Here is a 19,452-nt window from a genome sequence, read left to right as displayed (position 1 = left end):
ATTCCCCAGAGAGGGCATGTAACAACTTGTGATTTCTTGAGCTCCTTAACAGAAGCTTATTCAGCTTGCACCACCCCTCCCCTGTGCCTGGACTCCCCTCACTGATTCACAGTGCCCCTTGGGCCTCCCATTTGATGATTGAGGAAACAGGTCCAGAGAGATCGAGAGCTAGCTACCACAAGCAAGACAAAGAATTTGGAAAAGCCCAGGCCCCTAACTTTGTGGCCAGAAGGAAGCACTAACTTATGCTCAGTGGCCTAATGTCATGGCGATTTTCCCAGCCTGCATGGGCCACTCTCAATTCTCTCCTAGGCTCAGAAAATTAATTTTTCCATCCTTCACTACCCTTATCCATCATACCTCACACCAAGTTTTGATCTGCCGCCCACCCCCACCACGTGGAACTTGGCTCATAGGACATCAGGGTTATGCCCATGTGCCCCATGGGTGTTGGGACTCTCAGATATCACCGTAAATCATTTTATGAAAGGTCACTCCCTCTATCAGCTCTTCAGGTGGGAACAGCATATTTGGGTGCCATATACGGGTCAGGACCCAAGCTACACCGGGGTGCTCAGTGTGCCTAGCAGATGCTTGTTAGCCCACCTTCTCTGGCCGCTCTCATGTGACACCCATCTGTTGGCTCCATAGTCCTTCTGTCCACCTGCCTGCTTGCTGCCCATCCCACAAAAATCCCAACCTCATGGCTCATCTTCCTTTATCTCCAAGGAGCCACTCCCATGGAGGCAAACAATGGGGGAATGGAAGTAGATGGACACTGGTGGACTTGGGGAGCGGGCCCAGGGCAGGAAGAGGACAAAAGCAGAGGGAGAAAGGGCTGGGAGAATGACAGCAGGAAGGAGACAAGAATAGAGGAATAGAAAGATAGGGAAACAAATGGGAGAAAGAGGAAGGAAAGACAGTCAGAAATCTTTTTGAGGTGGAAAGAAAGTCTGCAGGAGCACTATTCATTACAACGTCCGAGCCAGCAGTGTTGAGGGGAAGGGTTCTCAGTAACCCTGGAACTGACTTTCAAAGAATGTACTGAGACCAAGTTCAAGTTTGGCAGTGCAGCCAAACAGCTCAGAGGGTAAACAGGGGCCTGAGGCCCTGCAGGAGGGAATCAGATGGCAGGGTGTGGGAGGGGTCTTTTTCACAGTTTTTCAATAATATTTGGCTAGGGAAAAACAAAACAAAACAAAACAAAAGAAGCTGGCCCCCTTTCTCTTTCCTCCTTTCAACTCCCTCCCAGTGCGGTCCCCCCACCCCCTCACCCAAAGCAGGAAGTTAGCCATTGGATGGTCTTGGCTGGCTCCACAGTGCCCCTATGTGGCCTGCACCGGATCTGCATTCTGGATATAAGAAGAGTTAGGCCTAAGACCGTACTCACTTCTACCTGACTATAGATGAAGTAGGTGCCGTCCACCAGTACCTCCAGCTCCCCGCTGCGGGGATGTAGCTTAAACACCTTGGGGTTCATAGTGATGCGAGACCAGTCATTGAGCACTCCACCTGAAAGATCTCAGTATGAGAGAAGGGCAGTCACTCAGTACATGTCAGAATAATCGAGGCAACAGAAAATAAATACCAAGGAGTTCACAACCCCCACCCCTATCCCAGTGCAACCAGGGTAGCCTAGAAGGCCAAACTTTAAGAAGAGCATTTGAAAGCAGAGAAGCTGTTCTGTTTGTAAAGCAGCTGCCAGGCCTGCTTCAGGGCTCCTGGGCTCTGCCTGTCTGTCTTTATCCTTCCTTTCTTGACCCTTGCATCTGGAAGGGTCTTTAACCAATACCTTCTAGCTGGAATTTGCCGGTGGAGGATGAGAGTGGGCATGCTGCCCTATTTTCTTTGTTGTTATGGGGCCTGCACAGGCAAAATTCAGACACTGAGTGGCAGGCTAGGTCTTATTATTCAATTTTACTTTCCCAGCCAGAGCTCCTGAATCCCTCTCTTGTCTCATAGGTTCATGGGTTTTCTCTTTCTCCTTAAGAGATTCTTTTTTACGGTTCTTCCACACCCACAGCTTTCTGGAAAGCCTCCCTGGGAGGAAACCAATCAGCCCACTGTCTATCTGGAGAACCTTAGGGATTAGAGATGATTCAGACTCCATGGTAACTGGGGCTACTGACCACTAGTACCAGGGCCCCATAGGTGAGAGGGATCCTTATGAGAGTGAAGGATAGACTGGCAGGCTGCAATAGAGCCAGCTGGGAGGATAGGAGCCGAGCCACCCTTGGCAAAGCATCTGTCTCAGCCCCACCCCAGGCAGGGGTGGAGGGGGCAGTCACACTCCTTTGGACAGCGGAAGCCAGTGTGAGAGGATGGAGGAAAAACTTCTCTTTCCATCCTGCAGAAAGAGGAATGTTCCTTCCCACCATGAGAGGAGGACATCCAAGCCCAGGGAGCCTTTTCCCCTCTAAGCCATCCATCCTGCACCCAAGAAATTATATTTTATAAGTCCATCTTTGGCCAGTTTCAGTAGGCCTGCCTGTCTGAGGGGTGAGGAAACAGCCTTTCTGGAAAAGGTGACCATCTTTCCTTGAGGTGGTAAGTAGATGGGCTAGGAGCTGCCCTGGCTCTGTCCCATCAATGGACCACTCTGCATGACGTCCTCCAACCCCTGACCCCATCACTTCTTCTTCTTTTTTTTTTTTCTGAGATGGACTGTCACTCACTCTGTCACCAAGGCTGGAGTGCAGTGGTGTGATCTTGGCTCACTGCAACCTCCACCTCCCGGGTTCAAGTGATTCTCCTGCCTCAGCCTCCCGAGCAGCTGGGATTACAGGTGTGTGCCACTATGCCCAGCTAATTTTTGTATTTTTTGTGGAGACGGGGTTTCACCATGTTGGCCAGGCTGGTCTCAAACTTTTGGCCTCACGTGATCCGCCAGCCTCGGCCTCCCAAAGTGCTGGGATTACAGGTGTGAGTCACTGCACCCCACCCCCATCACTTCTTCTGGTAGTACTAAAGGTCAGCACAGACCACCTCTGAGGATTGGCCCAGAGGGGCTGGAAACAATCTTATTATGTGGCAGTGGGAGCAAAATCAGTGGCTTCTGGCACAGAATAAACACTATCTATCTAGATATCCAAACAAATCTATTTTGGCCTGTCTCTGGCCTCCCTGGACAGGTGGGGATCATGGCCCACTCAGGGCCTTGGGGTCCCCAGCAGGACCAATTGGGTTTTGGTGCCATTGTGTTCCTATTTACACTTCTGAGGCTACTAAGTCAGACATGGAGGTGGCAGTCAGGGAAGTAGCTAAATACAGTCATTAAGGAAACTCAGCACAGCCAGTTCAGGACTGACTGAGTTCTTAGAAACTGTCCCCATGTAGCTGTTTTTTTTTTAACCTTCCTTTACCGTTTCTGTACTCACAACCCCTCCCTTCCACCCCAAGCTCTGTAAGCATCTGGCATCTTGGCTAGCTTGCTGCTTCCCAAGGCTCCTGGGGGTTCACGCATTTTAGGCTTTGTGCACTCTGGGGACTGGACATTATTCCAAAGTGCTGTTCTTTCATGAATGTTCATGTCTCTTTGGGGGAAGAAAATGAACCTAATCATTCAGTGGAGTGTACATACATATCACTGAAGTAGCACAGGGGAGAGGAAAGAGTCAGAAAGATGTACTTTTGAATCCTGGCTCCTAAACTAACTTGACTAAGAAATATTGGGAAAGTTAATTAACCTCTCTGAACTTCACTTTCTGTCTTGTAAAAAGGAGCTCATACCTACCTCATAGGGTGGTTGTGAGGACTGAATGAAATTAAAGACAAAGAAAGTATGCTGAGAACTCTAAAGTATCGTACAAATATGAGACAGCATGATTTATTATGGTATTATCCAATCTCTCTGGGACTCTGTTTCCCCATCTTTTAAATGCAGGGATTACAACAAATCAGTGTTTCTTAACCCCATTAAACACGTTCTCCTTTTTGATAGACACTAGCATCTTAAATTCCCTGGAGATTCTAACATGCCCCACCTTCCCTGAGAGATGCAGCCTGTCTGCCCACCTGTGTAGATCAGACAAGAAAAATTTAATTTTACATAGTTTTACTTTCTATAATTTGTATTGTGAAAATATTAATCTAACTACACATATCTCCATGGTGGCTCTGATATAACCTCCATCCCCTGAGAATGCCTGGGCTAGATGATGTCTCAAGTCCCTTTCAGCTCCGTCATCAGTGATTCTAAAGCAATTTGGGTGTAGCAACTGGTCTTGATGCCAGCAATTGCGCAGGACAGCCAGTAGAGGGCATGATGGAGCAAAGAATGACTTCGTATGCCAACGGTACCTCAGCGGCCTGGGAGGAACTAGGCTGGGTGATTATTTGGAGGCTGGGGAGGAGGCAGGGGAGAAGCTCCTCTTTGGGAGAGAGCCTATTTTGATTCTTACCATTCTTGACTTGAATTGCTGACCCTTGGCCCTGTAGATGCACCACAGCTGGCTGGCAGGATGAGAAGGATAGAGAGTAGTCACTATGAGTAATGGCTGCTTGCTCAGCCACCAGTCCCATGTTTCCATCCTGGTTTCTAGTCTTCTATTGTAATCCAATTCTGATCCCTCTCCCCTGTCTTGGGATGTTACTGACTACATTTCTACTAGAGGGTAATATGATTTTGTAGCTCTACCGCTTCCTAGCTATGTGACCTCAACCAAATGTAATGCCTCTGAGCCTCATTTCCCTAACTGTAAGATGGGGATTATAAGAATGTCTGGCCTCTCTCACAGGGATGTCTGAAGATCAAATGAGGTGATGGATATAAAATTGCCCTGCAAGCCGTCAAGCACTGTGCAGCTGTGTAGATTTATCACTGTGGCCACACAGCTGTAGCGAGGGAGGCTGAGATGAGACAAGGCAAGGCAGTAGAACCTGCCAATAGAGACAGATTAGGAAGCTCAAAGACGGGGAGGAGCTCTTCAGGCCATTAAGGCAGACGCCCAGGCTAGGCTGGGCCTGGAGCTGGTTGGCTGTTTTTCAAGGACATACTCTTCAACTCTTCAGCTCCGGATCCCAGGTGGTCTGAGAGCCGGCAAGGTGTCTGGGGTGGCTGGGGAGTTGGAGGCTCAGGTGAATAGGTCTGACTGGCAGCTTATTTCAGCTGACTACTGGGCCTGGCTATGGTGAACCTGGGGTCTCCTGTGGAATGAGGAAAAATGATCCTGGCAAGACACCCTTTCCTTAGCTAAAAACATGCCCTGGGGCAAAGCTTTTCTATTCATAGAGATGGGAGGGGGCTGTGAGTGAAAACCCTCAGAATCTCCGGGGTGTTCTCATGAAATAAAGCCTCAGGAAATCTAATAAGAAGCTAATTTAAAGGTGGCTCTAGCCTGTGGCTTTCCCTCCTACCCAGGAAGAGAGCAATCCCCAGCCAACCTGGTTTTCTCGAGTTCCAGCTTTATCAGCAGCACCTGCAAAATAGGATAGGCCAATCAGAGGGCATGATCTTTTGACTTCCTTTTCCCCTCACCTGAGCAGCTAGTGGTGGTGAGCCATGCTCCCTGCAGCCAGCCCTGTCTGAGCTTTATTCTCCAGGGCTCAGAGCTGGAGGAAGAGTCAGAGTGCACCCCTTCTGTTTCCTGCCCTGACCTTCATCTTCAGTGGGCCCAGCACCCAGCAGGGAAACTTCTGAGTATTGCCTCTGGCCAATATTAGCCCAAGGCAAGCCCCACCGGGCACCCATGGAGAACAATGAGAGAGCATTCCCGTCACTGTGTGACCCTGAGGCAATGGCATTGGCTTCTCTAGTGTTTTGCTCCCTTTCTATTAATTTTCTTCATAGAGCCCACTGCTATTTGTAAATATCTTGTTTCTTTGTTCTCTCTTCCTCTAGGAGATAAACTCTATAAGAAAAGGGACCATGTATCAATATATCTCTTTGTATACAGAAAGTGCTCAATATTTAAGGAATGATTGGATGAAAAAAAATCTCTAACTCCATCTCTTGTGGCCATGGTAACACTGCTGAGCCCTGTGTGAAGTACAAGTTAAAGAATCTGAATCCTGCTGCAGAATTCTTGCCCCTGGAGAAATCAGCTGTAAGGGTCCATTTCTTTAAAGCCCCAAGATACAGGGCAGGGGAGTGAGGAGCAGGAGAAAGAAATAACAACTGACATTAGCCCAGGCAGTCTGACTCTTGTCAACTCCAATTGGGCAGGTTTGGATCTGCATTCATACCTTTCGGATGCCCTTCAGGGCTTAAGGAGAAAGATGCAAAGGGATGAAATGACATTTGAATGGCAAGTGTGGTAGGGTAAGGATCTAGTGCAAGAAGCACTTGGTTCCTGGACAGGACAGCCTTGGTGCCTGGGTTTGCTTCATCCACAGCCTGAGTGACTCTTAAGTTTCTAACTTCTTGACCATTAGTGACTACTTGCTATGGGAAAAGCACTTCAGACTTCACAAGATGAAACTATCCTAGGGCTTGTCATTTTGTTCAGTCCTCAACTTTCTACTCCATAGCCTATTTCTATGCAAACATCAGCATGTGGAGCTAGATGCTGGGAATCACAGAAGATTACATCTATTCCCCACTGGAACTCCAGTGAACCACCAGGGCCTCTGTCTCTGGCTCATATGAGTTTTACTGGTCCACTACAGGGAGGCCAAGAGTCAGGGAGGGCTTGTAACAGAAGGGTTGAGATGGGGCAAGAACAGGTGGCCTGTCCTTGACAGGTTGGTAGATATAAGAAGCTAGAGCAGGCCAGGCCCTACTGGCTTGTCCAATTCCTAGTTTTACACTGGGCTAGGAGATCTGCATCCCTTATTGCACACCAACCCCATCTCCACCGTTTGAAACTGCTCTCAGGATCACCCACTCCTGCTCTCCTAAAGTACTTTAAAGGCACCTGGTGGGGTGGAGAGACAGGGGAACTCACCAGAAGGTCCCTGGAGGCCAGGGGGTCCTTGAGGACCAGGAGGGCCTGGAGGACCAGGTGGTCCCATAACAGTTGTTCCTGGAATTCCAGGAATCCCTGGAATTCCTGGGGGTCCCTGGGGTCCTGGAGGTCCTGGGGGTCCTGGAGGGCCATTGGGTCCAGGAGGTCCTGCTTTCTTTCCTGAAAAATAGGATTCAGTGTTACTTTTTTTTTTTGAGACGGAGTCCTGCTCTGTTGCCCAGGCTGGAGTTCAGTGGCACGATCTCGGCTCACTGCAACCTCCACCTCCCGGGTTCAAGCGATTCTCCTGCCTCAGCCTCTGGAGTAACTGGGACTACAGGCGCATGCCACCGCGACCTGCTAATTTTTGTATTTTTAGTAGAGACGGGGTTTCACCATGTTGGCCAGGTTGGTCTCAAACTCCTGACTTCGGGTGATCTGCCTGCCTCGGCCTCCCAAAATGCTGGGATTACAGGCGTGAGCCACCGCGCCTGGCCTCAGTGTTACATTTGTAGTTATTTCCTGTGATGAGTGTACTGTCAGGAGTTCTACAGACTTCTGAGGACACAAAGTCAGCACTCTGGGAGGCCCTGCTAAAGACTTGGATACCTTTATCACACATCTCTGTCTCCCTGTCTCCGTCTGTCTTATGCTTTCTCTCCCCTCCCCCCACTCCCTTTTGTGAATATGCATTTACAAAGCTAGGTTTGAGCATACAGAAATAAGTGGCCCTCCAGGAGATCAGTCTGTCTGTGGGGAAACAGACACAGTCATGGGATAGTAGAAGTGCTACCTTAGTGGGTAGGGACCAAATGCTGAAGAGGTCAGAGAAGGTTTCAAAAAGGAGGTTACATTTCAGCTGAGTCTAAAGGATGAGAACTACCAAGTGATTAGACCTATGGGTCACTTCGTGGTTCTTTTTAGAAAGGGCTATTGTTGAAGAATGTGGAGCTTTTATGTTTACTGCCCAGTTTGGTGGACTTGATGTCGATAACAAGAGGAAGCCGTACAGCCTGGCCTTAGGAACAGTATCAGCTCCAGGAAGGTTCCTCCAGGAGTCAGGATGTACAGGAAATGGGGGTTGGGATGGGGACAGTGCTAGTTGGGAATGAGGAATGGGAAGGAGTTTTGGAGATGGGGGAATGGAGAAGGAGGAAGAGGGGCACGGAAAGAGGAGGAGGGAGAGAGAGAGATATTGAGAAACAGGAAAAAGCAGAGACAGAGAGTAGAGGGAGCTGAGGAGGAGGCAGCAAGTTTCACTTTCTCAGCTGACCTCTGTAAACTCTATTTTAAAAGATCTCTGGGAAAGGAAATTCTGCAAACTCCATAGTAACATGTTCCAATGTTTATTGCCCCTCACTGCTCACTGTTAGGAAGTTCTCTGGTATATTAAATGATGTCCCTCTTGTGGCAGTTTAAGCTCTTATTCTATTTGTGTAGACAGAGAAGAATATACATATACATAATAATCCTTATATATGAAAAGAAATTAAGTTACCCACCAACCCCTATTTCTATAGGCTAAATAATCCAGCTTCCCAAAGTCTTTCCTCAGAAGTCCCATTCTCAAATGTATTATTAATCATGCCCACCAACTCTTCCCCCTTTCCTCCTTGCTATCCTTCTAGAACAATCTCGACCCTCCTATTTCATATTCCAGTCCTTTCAACATTCCCACCAGGATGTAGTTATCTTAAATGAGTCATAACTGTGGTCTTGAACCAAAACCTCCAGCTCTTCCTGTTGACTTCCTCTGCTCTGTGCAGCTCCACTCAAAGACTACATGTAGGCACAGGTCTTCTTCCTTCCTTCACCACCTTCTCACAATTTTATGGAAAGTTTCAGGAATGGAAGCCTGTTTCCAGACTTCATCACAATGTCTTCACCTGAGGTAGTTTCTTAGTTTTAAATACAACCTTCTCTCGTCTCACTAAAAACCTTCTTACTGACTCTGACTTCTTGCTCCCCAGACACTTAGGCAGGAGAATCTTGTCCTGATTTATCAGGTCCTCCCTTAAGAACAATGCCTCATGGCCAAGAAACCAAATCCTCATGGCAATGCCACTCAAGAGGCCAGTTGTCTATGTCTAACCACATCTGCATTTGGAATGAAATCATGGGGTCATCGTGGGGTCTCTTCCTCAGAAAGGAAGGAAAGGAAGGTCCAGAGAACATCTCTCCCAGAAGAGTCCCTGTAGCCTTAAAGACCTAGAGGCATGAGCTTTAGAGGTTTGTCTGCACTTAGCAGCAAAAGATTGGATCTGCCCCGTTTCTAGATCTAGCCAATTTCAAGATGCTGAACAGGAAAACCATCTCCTTTCAGATTTGGGCAGCTTCCAAATCAGGCTTATTCAGAGCCCAAGTTTCAATTCCAGCTAGTGTAGTGGAAAGAACACAAAATCTGTACTCAGGAGATAAGGATGTAAGCCCCAGCTCTGCCACAGACACACTTTGGGCAAATCCCTTCCTCTCCTTGAGCCTTAGTTTCTACATCTGTGAAACAAGGAGCTTGGCCTCAATGATTTCTCTGTTTCCTCATGAGACTGAGTTTCTATAAGGAGGGGTGGCTTACCCCTTGCAGTCAGGAAGCTTTCTTAGCCTGGTTGTAAGGTTTGCTTCTCCCTCCTTATTTTCTAGGTGGCACAGACACAGAAGTTGGTGCATATTAGGCTGTCCTGTGTCCCAAGATTTCCAAGCCTAACAGTGATTTTCAAGCTAGAGGGTGTTCTGTGGGTAGCACAAACTTCACCTTCAAGAATGTGAGTCTCCTGTAATTGCTAAAGTAATTTTGGAAGAATTAGAGCCAGAAACTCCTCCAGTCCAAGAGACTAATGGTTGCAGTGAAAACAGAGAATGTTCACTTATGAAAATGTTAGAAGGCATTTGAGAAAAAAAAAAACTCCTGCTTTGTTCCAGTTCTGCAGCTGGTCCTCTGCTTCTCTGCAACAAGGGTTAGGCAAGTGAGCTTCTCACACTTGCATACTTACACAAAGTTGGGCCCAGAGAAGAGAATGTACAAAATGACCCCTGGAGCAAGAGGATAACTTCAGAGGATTGACTCCCTTCTCTCGATTTCCTTACTTTAACAGAACACCTCATGATATAAAAGCCCAGAGACGTTTGTACTTAGAAACATACCCTATGTAGTGTTAGATGAAAGAATATACACATTCCTTTCAAAGCTAAACTTCATCAAAGGAGTATTTCCTTAACCTTTTAGCTAAGCCCAAAATCAAAGAACAACCAAAAGTGAGTGAATGAGTAAGTGAGAGAGAGAGACTTGTGGAAGGAGGAAAATTCCATTAAAGGGTGAAAATTAAGAGAACAATTCAATTTACCTCTTCAAGCATGTGCCTATTCACCATGTCCAAGGAAATCCATCTTAAATGGCTTCTAAATAACTTTCAGCCAAAGTAAATGTTTAAGGCCTATGTGCACTGTCTTCTCAATAATGTCCCGTACACAAGGTAGCAGTGCCAGGCAATGATCTGAGTTATAATTTCTGTTTTAAAGGGATATGACAAGAGTTAAGAACTACATGTTTGAAAATCAAATCTACTTTCTTAAAAGACAGAATATCTTGGTGGTAAGTGCCCAGGCCCCACAGGGAAAGGTTTCCTCACTGACTCCAGCTCCCTGGCTGTTTTCCAGCCTTGCTCAGTTCAGGCCCTCAGGAGGCCAGGCCATTCCTCAGCTTCTTTACAACAGGCACACAACTTTTCCATGTGGACTATGATACCTCAAGGCACCAGAGTACCCTAGTGTTCAAAGAAGTGGCAGACTGCAGCTGAAGCCAGTCTTTTTGGCCTAGTCTGGGGTTGACAATCTATTCTATAAAGCTCCATAAATCTTATCACACAGCATCATTTCACGTGAAGCATTTTAATGAACAATCATTAGTTTTACTCTGTCTTCCTCCCAGGTCAGAACCCAGAAACAAACAGGTGCTTTAACTAGTTTCATAATTGGTTCTTTCAGTCCTAAGAAGTAGACCATATTGCCTGGCCCTGTCTTTGGAGACTGTTCTGTCTTTGGATTGATTCTCCTCTTTTAGTAAGTGAGCACTTGTAGATGCCCTAGGGCCAGTTTCATTGCAAGTACACTGGGGACTTACTGACCCAACAACGGCACAATGGAAGCTGCTTTGAAAAGACTAAATGGTCAGGGTACTACTCCAGAATAGCTTTTTCTTTACAGAGAAAATGATATTGAATCCTCAAAGCAAGAAATACCTTCCCTGACTCTTTGGGAAATCAAATCAGGGAAGCTTTAAGTCCAAGAAATAGGGTACTGACATCTTTTGATAGGTAGCGTATCTAGTTCCTACATGGTGACACAGGATTTCATTCACACTCAATCACTGATTTGATAAAGGAGGAAAAAAAGGATAAAAGCGAGTGCTTGTAATCCCAGCTACTCAGGAGGCTGAGGCAAGAGAATCGCTTGAACCCCAAAGGTGGAGGTTTCAGTGAGCTAGGATTGCATCATTACTTTCCAGCCTGGGCAACAAGAGTGAAACTCCGTCTCAAAAAAAAAAAAAAAAAGAATAAAAAGAAGGGCAGGGAGAAGAACAAGGAAGAATGAAAGAGGTGAATCATCACTGAAGAATGATTTCTTGTTCTTCAGAAACTACAATACTCAAGAAGATAACATATGATTGAATAAAATAACAGACAGACAATGCTGAAAGAATATAATACAAAAATCGTACTCTTGATTTTTTTCTTCTAACTTTAGAAAATATATGACAAGACAGCAATTTTATAAAGTCAGGAACTTACCCTTTTTCTTGTTTTTAACTGGGCCTATAAGAAAAATAAAATAGATAATTAAGTCACTGGAAATGAACAGAAAATGTTTATTTTCTAAGATAGTCACTAGGAGGGATCCCCAAGACACTGCAAATTTGAGGGAGTCTCACAGCCAAGGGTCAGGCTTTTGGCAAGGATCCAACTATCAAACCTCCCCATTCTGTCTTCCGACTCCTGAGGCCACAAAAGTTTCAAGGAAGATTCTTCCCTAGGGAGAAAAATCTCTCTACTTCAGTCTTTGGGGTGAGGGAATGGGTACTTCTCCATAGAGATGAAATGCCCAGAAATGCACAACTCAACAACCTTAGGACAGCATTCCATTAATTCTGCAAGTCCTGAGGTTGAAGAGTCATGCGTTCAGGTGAGAATCTGATATGAAGTCTCGTGTTGAACTTGGAAGGAGCAAAGGGTCATTTTCATGGAAAGAGCAGAGCAGCAGTGTTTAACTTTTAGTCACTTCCTTATCATGATTTAATTTGTTACTTATTAAAAGTTTGACCATAATACACTCTTGAGGGCCACATGCATTTCCATTGTAATTTACTATAAGTTAATGGACACTTTAAAAGAAATGTCGGCCGGGGGTGGTGGCTCACACCTGTAATCCCAGCACTTTGGGAGGCCGAGGCGGGTGGATCACGAGGTCAGGAGATCAAGACCATCCTGGCTAACACAGTGAAACCTCGTCTCTACTAAAAACACAAAAAATTAGCTGGGCGTGGTGGTGGGCGCCTGTAGTCCCAGCTACTTGGAAGGCTGAGCCAGGAGAATGGCGTGAACCTGGGAGGTGGAGCTTGCAGTGAACCAAGATCACGCTACTACACTCCAGCCTGGGCGACAGAGCGAGACTCCATCTCAAAAATAAATAAATAAATAAAATAAAATAAAATAAAATAAGACATGTCAACCATTTCATTGGCAGTGAAATCACAAGCATTTTATTGGAAATTACTTCTAAGGAAAATAATTCTAATCAATTGAAGGTACTTAGAAAACCCAAGGTGTTTCTAACATAGTTAGGTGACCGCAACTCCCCAAACAGTTTAGGTCGCTCCCAGACAGTCATTTTTTTTTTTTCCCTTCTAGGAAATAAATTCTCTTCATTCTGTATACGGATTTTACTTTCTTTAAATACAGGTATTTAAAATCTGTTCCAAACTGCCATGAAGACACAGTTATACATTAAACCACTGTCAGTGCCCTCAAGAGCTTACAAAAGGAACACCAAGCATTTCAATATTATAGTTTATAAAACATATTTCCATTTATCATCTCATTTGATATTTGCAACAAACGTGGAATGATCTCATATAACTATAAGAGCAGGCCCTATTAGAGATCAGTAAAGTCTCTAACCTGGAGGGCTGCCAGAGTGGCCATCAGAGCTTTCACAGGTCCCTTGAAAAACCAATGTCTGTGTAGACTTTTCTGGCAAAGTAATTTCATGTGCAACAGTAGCTATTGTTATGTCCAGGGGATGTTTTAGATTGGAGCAACCTGCTTTACTTAAGGTCATGAATCTCAATTCTCTTTTCCTTCTCTCTTCTCCTCTCCTCTCCTCCCAGTTCTTTGTCTTCTTTCTTTGTTACCCATCCTTTATGAATTTTTTTTTAACAGCATTGCGAGTTCTTGAAAATGTGCTTGGAAGTTCTGAGAGGAAAGCACAACTACATAGACATTAATGATATGAGGCAGCGACTCAACCTGAGAAACGCCTTTTTCTTGAACAAGAAAGCTGTTTGGGGAAAGATTTACACAGAAAGGGCTCAGCTCTATCAGCCAGCCAGCCACCACAGCCTAGGAGAGTAGTAGGAAGACAGCCATTATGGCTACCCTGCCCTCTTTGCAAAGGTGTGCTGGCCCGGACCAAGTTTTTGACCATTTCAGCTGGTTAAGGGTAAGCACTGTTATATCAGACTTCAAAAGCAGACTTTGAAGAAATCAGGCCATCACCAGCCAACCAGTCCTTACTGAGTATGTGTATGGAAGGCAGTAAATAATGAAATGCAACTCACAACTCTACCTTCAAGAACTTACAGTTGAATAGGGAAATACAAAAGATGAGGGAGTGGCTTCAGGAATTATACTGGCCACTTAAGGGGAACAAATAGCTTCCTGGAGAAGGTCTGACTTAAATCCACAAGTGAAAAGAGAGAAATGGAAATTTTAAAATCTTTTTAAGCTTCTATTATTTTCATACAAGATATACCTACTCCTTACACATACATAAACGCATGCATACATACGTATATACATACAAAAGAGGAGCAAAAGGAAAAAGAGCTTATTAAAGCACCCCCAAATAATCACTACTAACATTTCATGCACATCTAGAAGTCTTCTATGTATATAAATAGGTATTTTTACAAAATGGGATCAGATGAAAAATGTCATTTGATAACCTTTTTTATGTCAATAACTACATTTTTACATTGTAATTTTTAATATGGATGCATCAGTGTTTAATCATCTTTGATAGATATTTAGATTGGGTCCAGTTTTTCACTATTATGAACAATGATGTACATTTATAAACAATGTATGTTTATAAACAATTTATATGTACATTTTATAAACAATTTATATGTACATTTATAAACAATTTATATGTTATGTACATTTATAAACAATGATGTACTTTTTTTTTTTTTTTTTTTTGAGACGGAGTCTCGCTCTGTCGCCCAGGCTGGAGTGCAGTGGTGCGATCTTGGCTTACTGCAAACTCTGCCTCCCGGGTTCACGCCATTCTCCTGCCTCAGCCTCCCGAGTAGCTGGGACTACAGGCACCCGCCACCACGCCCGGCTAATTTTTTGTATTTTTTTAGTAGAGATGGGGTTTCACTGTGTTAGCCAGGATGGTCTCTATCTCCTGACCTCGTGATCCGCCTGCCTCGGCCTCCCAAAGTGCTGGGATTACAGGCGTGAGCCACCGCACCCGGCCCCACATATGTACATTTTTATACACTTGTCCAAAGGTTTTTTAGGATGTGTCATTAGAAATGACACTGTTGGGTCAAAGGGTGTGAAAAGCTTTCCTTACATGTAGTTAAACCTAATAATCTTTTCCTATATGGTTACTGCCTTCAGTGTCATGCTTACTTAGGCCTTCCCTAATGTGATATTATAGGTAACTCTTTATATATTTTCTAGTTCTTTTATGGCTTCATTTTTATTTTTAAATCTACAATTAATCTGGTATAGATTTTGGCATACAGTGTAAGACAAAGAGTTAACTAAAATTTTTATATTTTTTCCCTAAAATGCCCATGACATGAAGAGTACCAAGAGAAACAGGGCTCAAAGTCATTTCTTAAACTTTTATTTTAGTTTCTGGGGTACATGTGCAGGTTGGTCCTATAGATAAACTGTGTGTCACAGGGGTTTGGCGTATATATTATTTCATCACCCAGGTAATAAACGTAGTACCCAATAAGTAGTTTTTTGATCTTCACCCTCCTCCCACTCTCCACTCGCAAGAAGGCCCTGGTGTCTATTGTTCCCCTCTTTGTGTCCATATGTATTCAATGTGTAGCTCCCACTTATAAGTGAGAAGATGCAGCATTTGGTTTTCTGTCCCTGCATTAGTTTGCTTGGGATTACAGCCTCCAGGTCCATCCATGTTGCTGCAAAGAACATGATCTCATTCTTTTTTATGGCTGCATATTATTCCATGACATGTATGTACATTTTCTTTATCCAGTCTACTGTGCTGCATAGTATTCCATGACATGTACGTACATTTTCTTTATCCAGTCTACCGTTGATGGTCATCTAGGCTGATTCCACATCTTTGCTATTGTGAAGAGTGCTGCCAGGAACATACATGTGCATGTGTCTTTATGGTAGAACAATTTATATTCTTTTGTGTATATACCCAATAATGAGATTGCTGGGTTGCATGCTAATTCTGCTTTAAGTTCTTTGAGGAATCACTGCACTGCTTTCCACAATGGCTGGACTAATTTACACTCCCACCAGAAGTATATAAGTGTTCCTTTTTCTCCACAATTTCACCAGCATCTCTTATTTTTTGAATTTTTTTAGTAATAGCCATTCTGACTGGTGTGAGATGGTATCTCATTTAGTTTTGATTTATATTTCTCTAATGGTCAGTGATGCCGAGCATTTTTTCATGTGCTTACTGCTCATGTATATGTCTTCTTTTGAAAAGTGTCTGTTTATGTCCTTTGCCCACTCTTTAATGGGGTTGCTTGTTTTTTTGCTTGTATATTTGTTTAAGTTTCTTATAGATACTGGATATATCTTTGTCAGATACATTGTTTGCAAATATTTTCTCCATTCTTTGGGTTGTCTGCTTACTCTGTTGATAGCTTCTTTTGCTGTTTTGCTATGCAGGAGCTCTTTAGTTTAATTAGGTCCCATTTGTCAATTTTTGTTTTTGTTGCAATTGCTTTTCGTGTCTCTGTCATAAATTTTTTTCCAGGGTCTATGTCTAGAATGGTATTTCCTAGATTTTCCTCAAGGGTTTTTATAGTTTTGGGTTTTAAATTTAAGGATTTAATCCACCTTGAGTTAATTTTTGTATATGGTGTAAGGAAGGGGCCCAGTTTCAATTATCTCTGCTTATGGCTAGCCAGCTATCCCAGCACCATTTATTGAATAGTAAGTCCTTTCTAGATTGTTTGTTTTTGTTAATTTTGTCAAAGATCAGATGGTCATAGGTGTGTGACATTATTTCTGGGCTACCTATTCTATTCCATTGTTCGATCTGTACCATACTGTTTTGGGTATTGCAGCCTTAACATATAGTTTGAAGTCAGGTAATATGATGCCTCCAGCTTTGTTCTACTTGCTTTGGATTGCCTTGGCTATTCAGGCTCTTTTTTGGTTCCATATGAATTTTAAAATAGTTTTTTCTAGTTTTGTGAAGAATGTCATTGGTAGTTTGATAAGAATAGCATTGAATCTGTAAATTTCTTTGGGTATTATGACCATTTTGACAATATTGATTCTTCTGACGCATAAACATGGAATGTTTTTTCCATTTGTTTGTGTCATCTCTGATTTCTGTGAGCAGTGCTTTGTAATTCTCAGTGTAGAGGTCTTTCATCCCTTGTTTAGCTGTATTCCTAGGTATTTTATTCTTTTTGGGCTGTTGTGAATGGGACTGCATTCTTGTTTTGGCTCTCAGCTTGGATGTTGCTGGTGTATAGGAATGCTACTAATTTTTGTACATTGATTTTATATCCTGAAACTTGCTGGACTTGTTTATCAGATCAAGGAGCTTTTGGGCAGAGACTATGGGGGTTTTCTAGGTATAGAATCATATTGTCTGCAAAGAGGGATAGTTTGACTTCTTCTCTTCCTATTTGGATGCCTTTTATTTCTTTCTCTTGCTCGATTGCTGTGGCTAGGAGTTCCAATACTGTGTTGAATGGGAGTGGTGAGAGAGGGCATCCTTGTCTTGTTCTGGTTCTCAATAAGAATGCTTCCAGCTTTTGCCCATTCAGTATGATGTTGGCTGTGGGTTTGTCATAAATGGCTCTTATTATTTTAAAGTACGTTCCTTCAATGCCTAGTTTGTTGAGGATTTTTAACATGAAGTGGTGCTGTATTTTCTTGAAAGCCTTTTCTGCATCTATTGAGATGATTATGTGGTTGTTGTTTTTAGTTTTGTTTATGTGGTGAATAATTTTTATTGATTTACATACATTGAACAAACCTTGCATTCCAGGGATAAAGCCTACTTGATTGTGGTGGCTTAGCTCTTTTGAGGTGCTGCTAGATTCAGTTTGCTACTATTGTGTTGAGGATTTTTGCTTTTATGTTCATCAAGGATATTGGCCTGAAGTTTTTTTTGTCTCTGCCAAGTTTTGGTAGCAGGATGATGCTGGCCTCGGAGTGAGTTGGGGGAAGCCCCTCCTCCTCAACTTTTTGGAATAGGTTCAGTAGGAATGGTACCAACTCTTCTATGTACATCTGGTAGAATTTGGCTGTGAATCCACCTGGTCCTGTGCTTTTTAGTTTCTTAGCAGGCTATTTATTACTGAGTCAATTTTGGAGCTCATTATTGGTCTGTTCAGGGATTCAATTTCTTCCTGGCTCAGTCTCAGGAGGTTGTATGTTTCCAGGAATTTATCAGTTTCTTCTAGGTTTTCTAGTTTGTGTGCATAGAGGTGTTTTTGATAGTCTCTGATTTTTTTTTGCATTTCTGTTGTATTGATGGTAATGCCCCTTTTGTCATTTCTGATTGTGTTTATTTTGATCTTCTCTCTTTTTTTCTTTATTACTCTAGCTAGTGGTCTATCTTATTTATTCTTTCAAAAAACCAAGTATGATTTCATTGATCTTTTGTATGTTTTTTCACATCTCAAATACATTCAGTTCAGCTTTGATTTTGGTTATTTCTTGTCTTCCGCTAGTATGGGGTTGGTTTGCTCTTGTTTTTCTAGTTCCTCAAAGTGTGATGTTAGGTTGTTAATCTGAGATCTTTCTAACTTTTTGATGTGGGCATCTAGTACTTAGCACTGCTTTAAGCAGTGCCCGAGAGATTCTGGTAAGTTGTATCTTTGTTTTCATTAGTTTCAAAGAATTTCTTGGTTTCTGCTTAATTTCATTATTTTCCCAGAAGTCATTCAGGAGCAGGTTATTTGTATGGTTTTGAGTGATCTTCTTGGTATTGATTTCTATTTTTATTGTGCTGTGGTTTGACAGTGTGGTTGGTATGATTTCTGTTTTTCTTTTTTAATTTGCTGAGAATTGTTTTATGGCCAATTGTGTGGTCAATTTTAGAGTATATGCTATGTGCAGATAAGAAGAATGTATATTCTGGGTTTTTTTTTTTAATTGGTAGAGAGTTCTGTAGATGTCTGTTAGGCCCATTTGGTCAAGTATCAAGTTCAGGTCTGAAATATCTATATTAGTTTTCTGCCTCAATGATCTAATACTGTCAGTGGGGTGTTGAAGTCTCCCACTATTACTGTACGGTTATCTAAGTCTCTCTGTAGGTCTCTCAGAGCTTGTTTTATAAATGTGGGTACTCCTGTGTTGGGTACATATATATTTAGGATAGCTAGGTCTTCTGGTTGAATTGAACCATTTACCATTACGTAATGCCCTTCTTTGTCTTTTAAAATTGTTGTTGGTTTAAAGGCTGTTTTGTCTGAAGTTAAAATAGCAATCCCTGTTTTTTTTTTTTTTTTTTTTTTTTTCCATTTGCTTGGCAGATTTTCTCCATCCCTTTACTTTGGGCCTATGAGTGTCACTGTATGTGAGATGGGTCTCTTGAAGAAAGAAGTTGGGTCTTGCTTCTTTATCCAACTTGCCACTATGTGACTTTTAATTGGTGCATTTGTCCCATTTACATTCAAGGGTAATATTGATATGTGCAAATTTGATCTTGTCATTGTGTTGTTAGCTGGTTATTATGTAGACTTGATTGTATAGTTGCTTTATAGTGTCAATGGTCTATGTACCTAATTGTGCTTTTGTGGTAGCCAGTAATGGTCTTTCATTTCCATATTTACCACTCCCTTAAGGACCTCTTGTAAGGTCTGGTGGTAATGAATTTCCTTAGCATTTGCTTGCCTGAAAAGGATCTTATTTCTCCTCTGCTTATGAAGCTTAGTTTGGCTGGACATGAAATTCTTGGCTGGAGTTTCTTTTTTTTATTGTTGTTTAGATGGAGTCTCACTCTGTTGCCCAGGCTGGAGTGCAAAGGCGTGATCTCGGCTCACTGCAACCTCCGCCTCCTGGGTTCAAGCGATTCTCCTGCCTCAGCCTCCCGAGTAGCTGGG

General features: G+C 43.2%; 1 protein-coding gene across 2 annotated transcripts in view; it reads right to left on the bottom strand.

The window, feature by feature from the left end:
- EDA (ectodysplasin A) overlaps window positions 1–19,452 on the bottom strand; it is a 426,944-nt gene that overhangs the window by 4,550 nt on the left and 402,942 nt on the right. Inside the window, exons 3-7 of one of the 2 annotated variants that reach the window (XM_008969994.3) lie at window positions 11,666–11,689; window positions 6,885–7,064; window positions 5,383–5,417; window positions 4,401–4,452; window positions 1,391–1,521 (exon numbers count right to left, since the gene is read on the bottom strand). In XM_008969994.3, the coding sequence (XP_008968242.1) occupies window positions 1,391–1,521; window positions 4,401–4,452; window positions 5,383–5,417; window positions 6,885–7,064; window positions 11,666–11,689 (422 nt within the window). The remainder of the gene's footprint in view (window positions 1–1,390; window positions 1,522–4,400; window positions 4,453–5,382; window positions 5,418–6,884; window positions 7,065–11,665; window positions 11,690–19,452) is intronic. The other variant, XM_008969995.3, reaches the window with a different exon arrangement.

This window comes from Pan paniscus, chromosome X (assembly GCF_029289425.2).
Source record: "Pan paniscus chromosome X, NHGRI_mPanPan1-v2.0_pri, whole genome shotgun sequence".
NCBI classification, from domain to species: domain Eukaryota; kingdom Metazoa; phylum Chordata; class Mammalia; order Primates; family Hominidae; genus Pan; species Pan paniscus.
The sequence above is the reverse complement of the archived record's forward strand: the minus strand, read 5'-3'. Positions and strand labels throughout refer to the sequence as shown.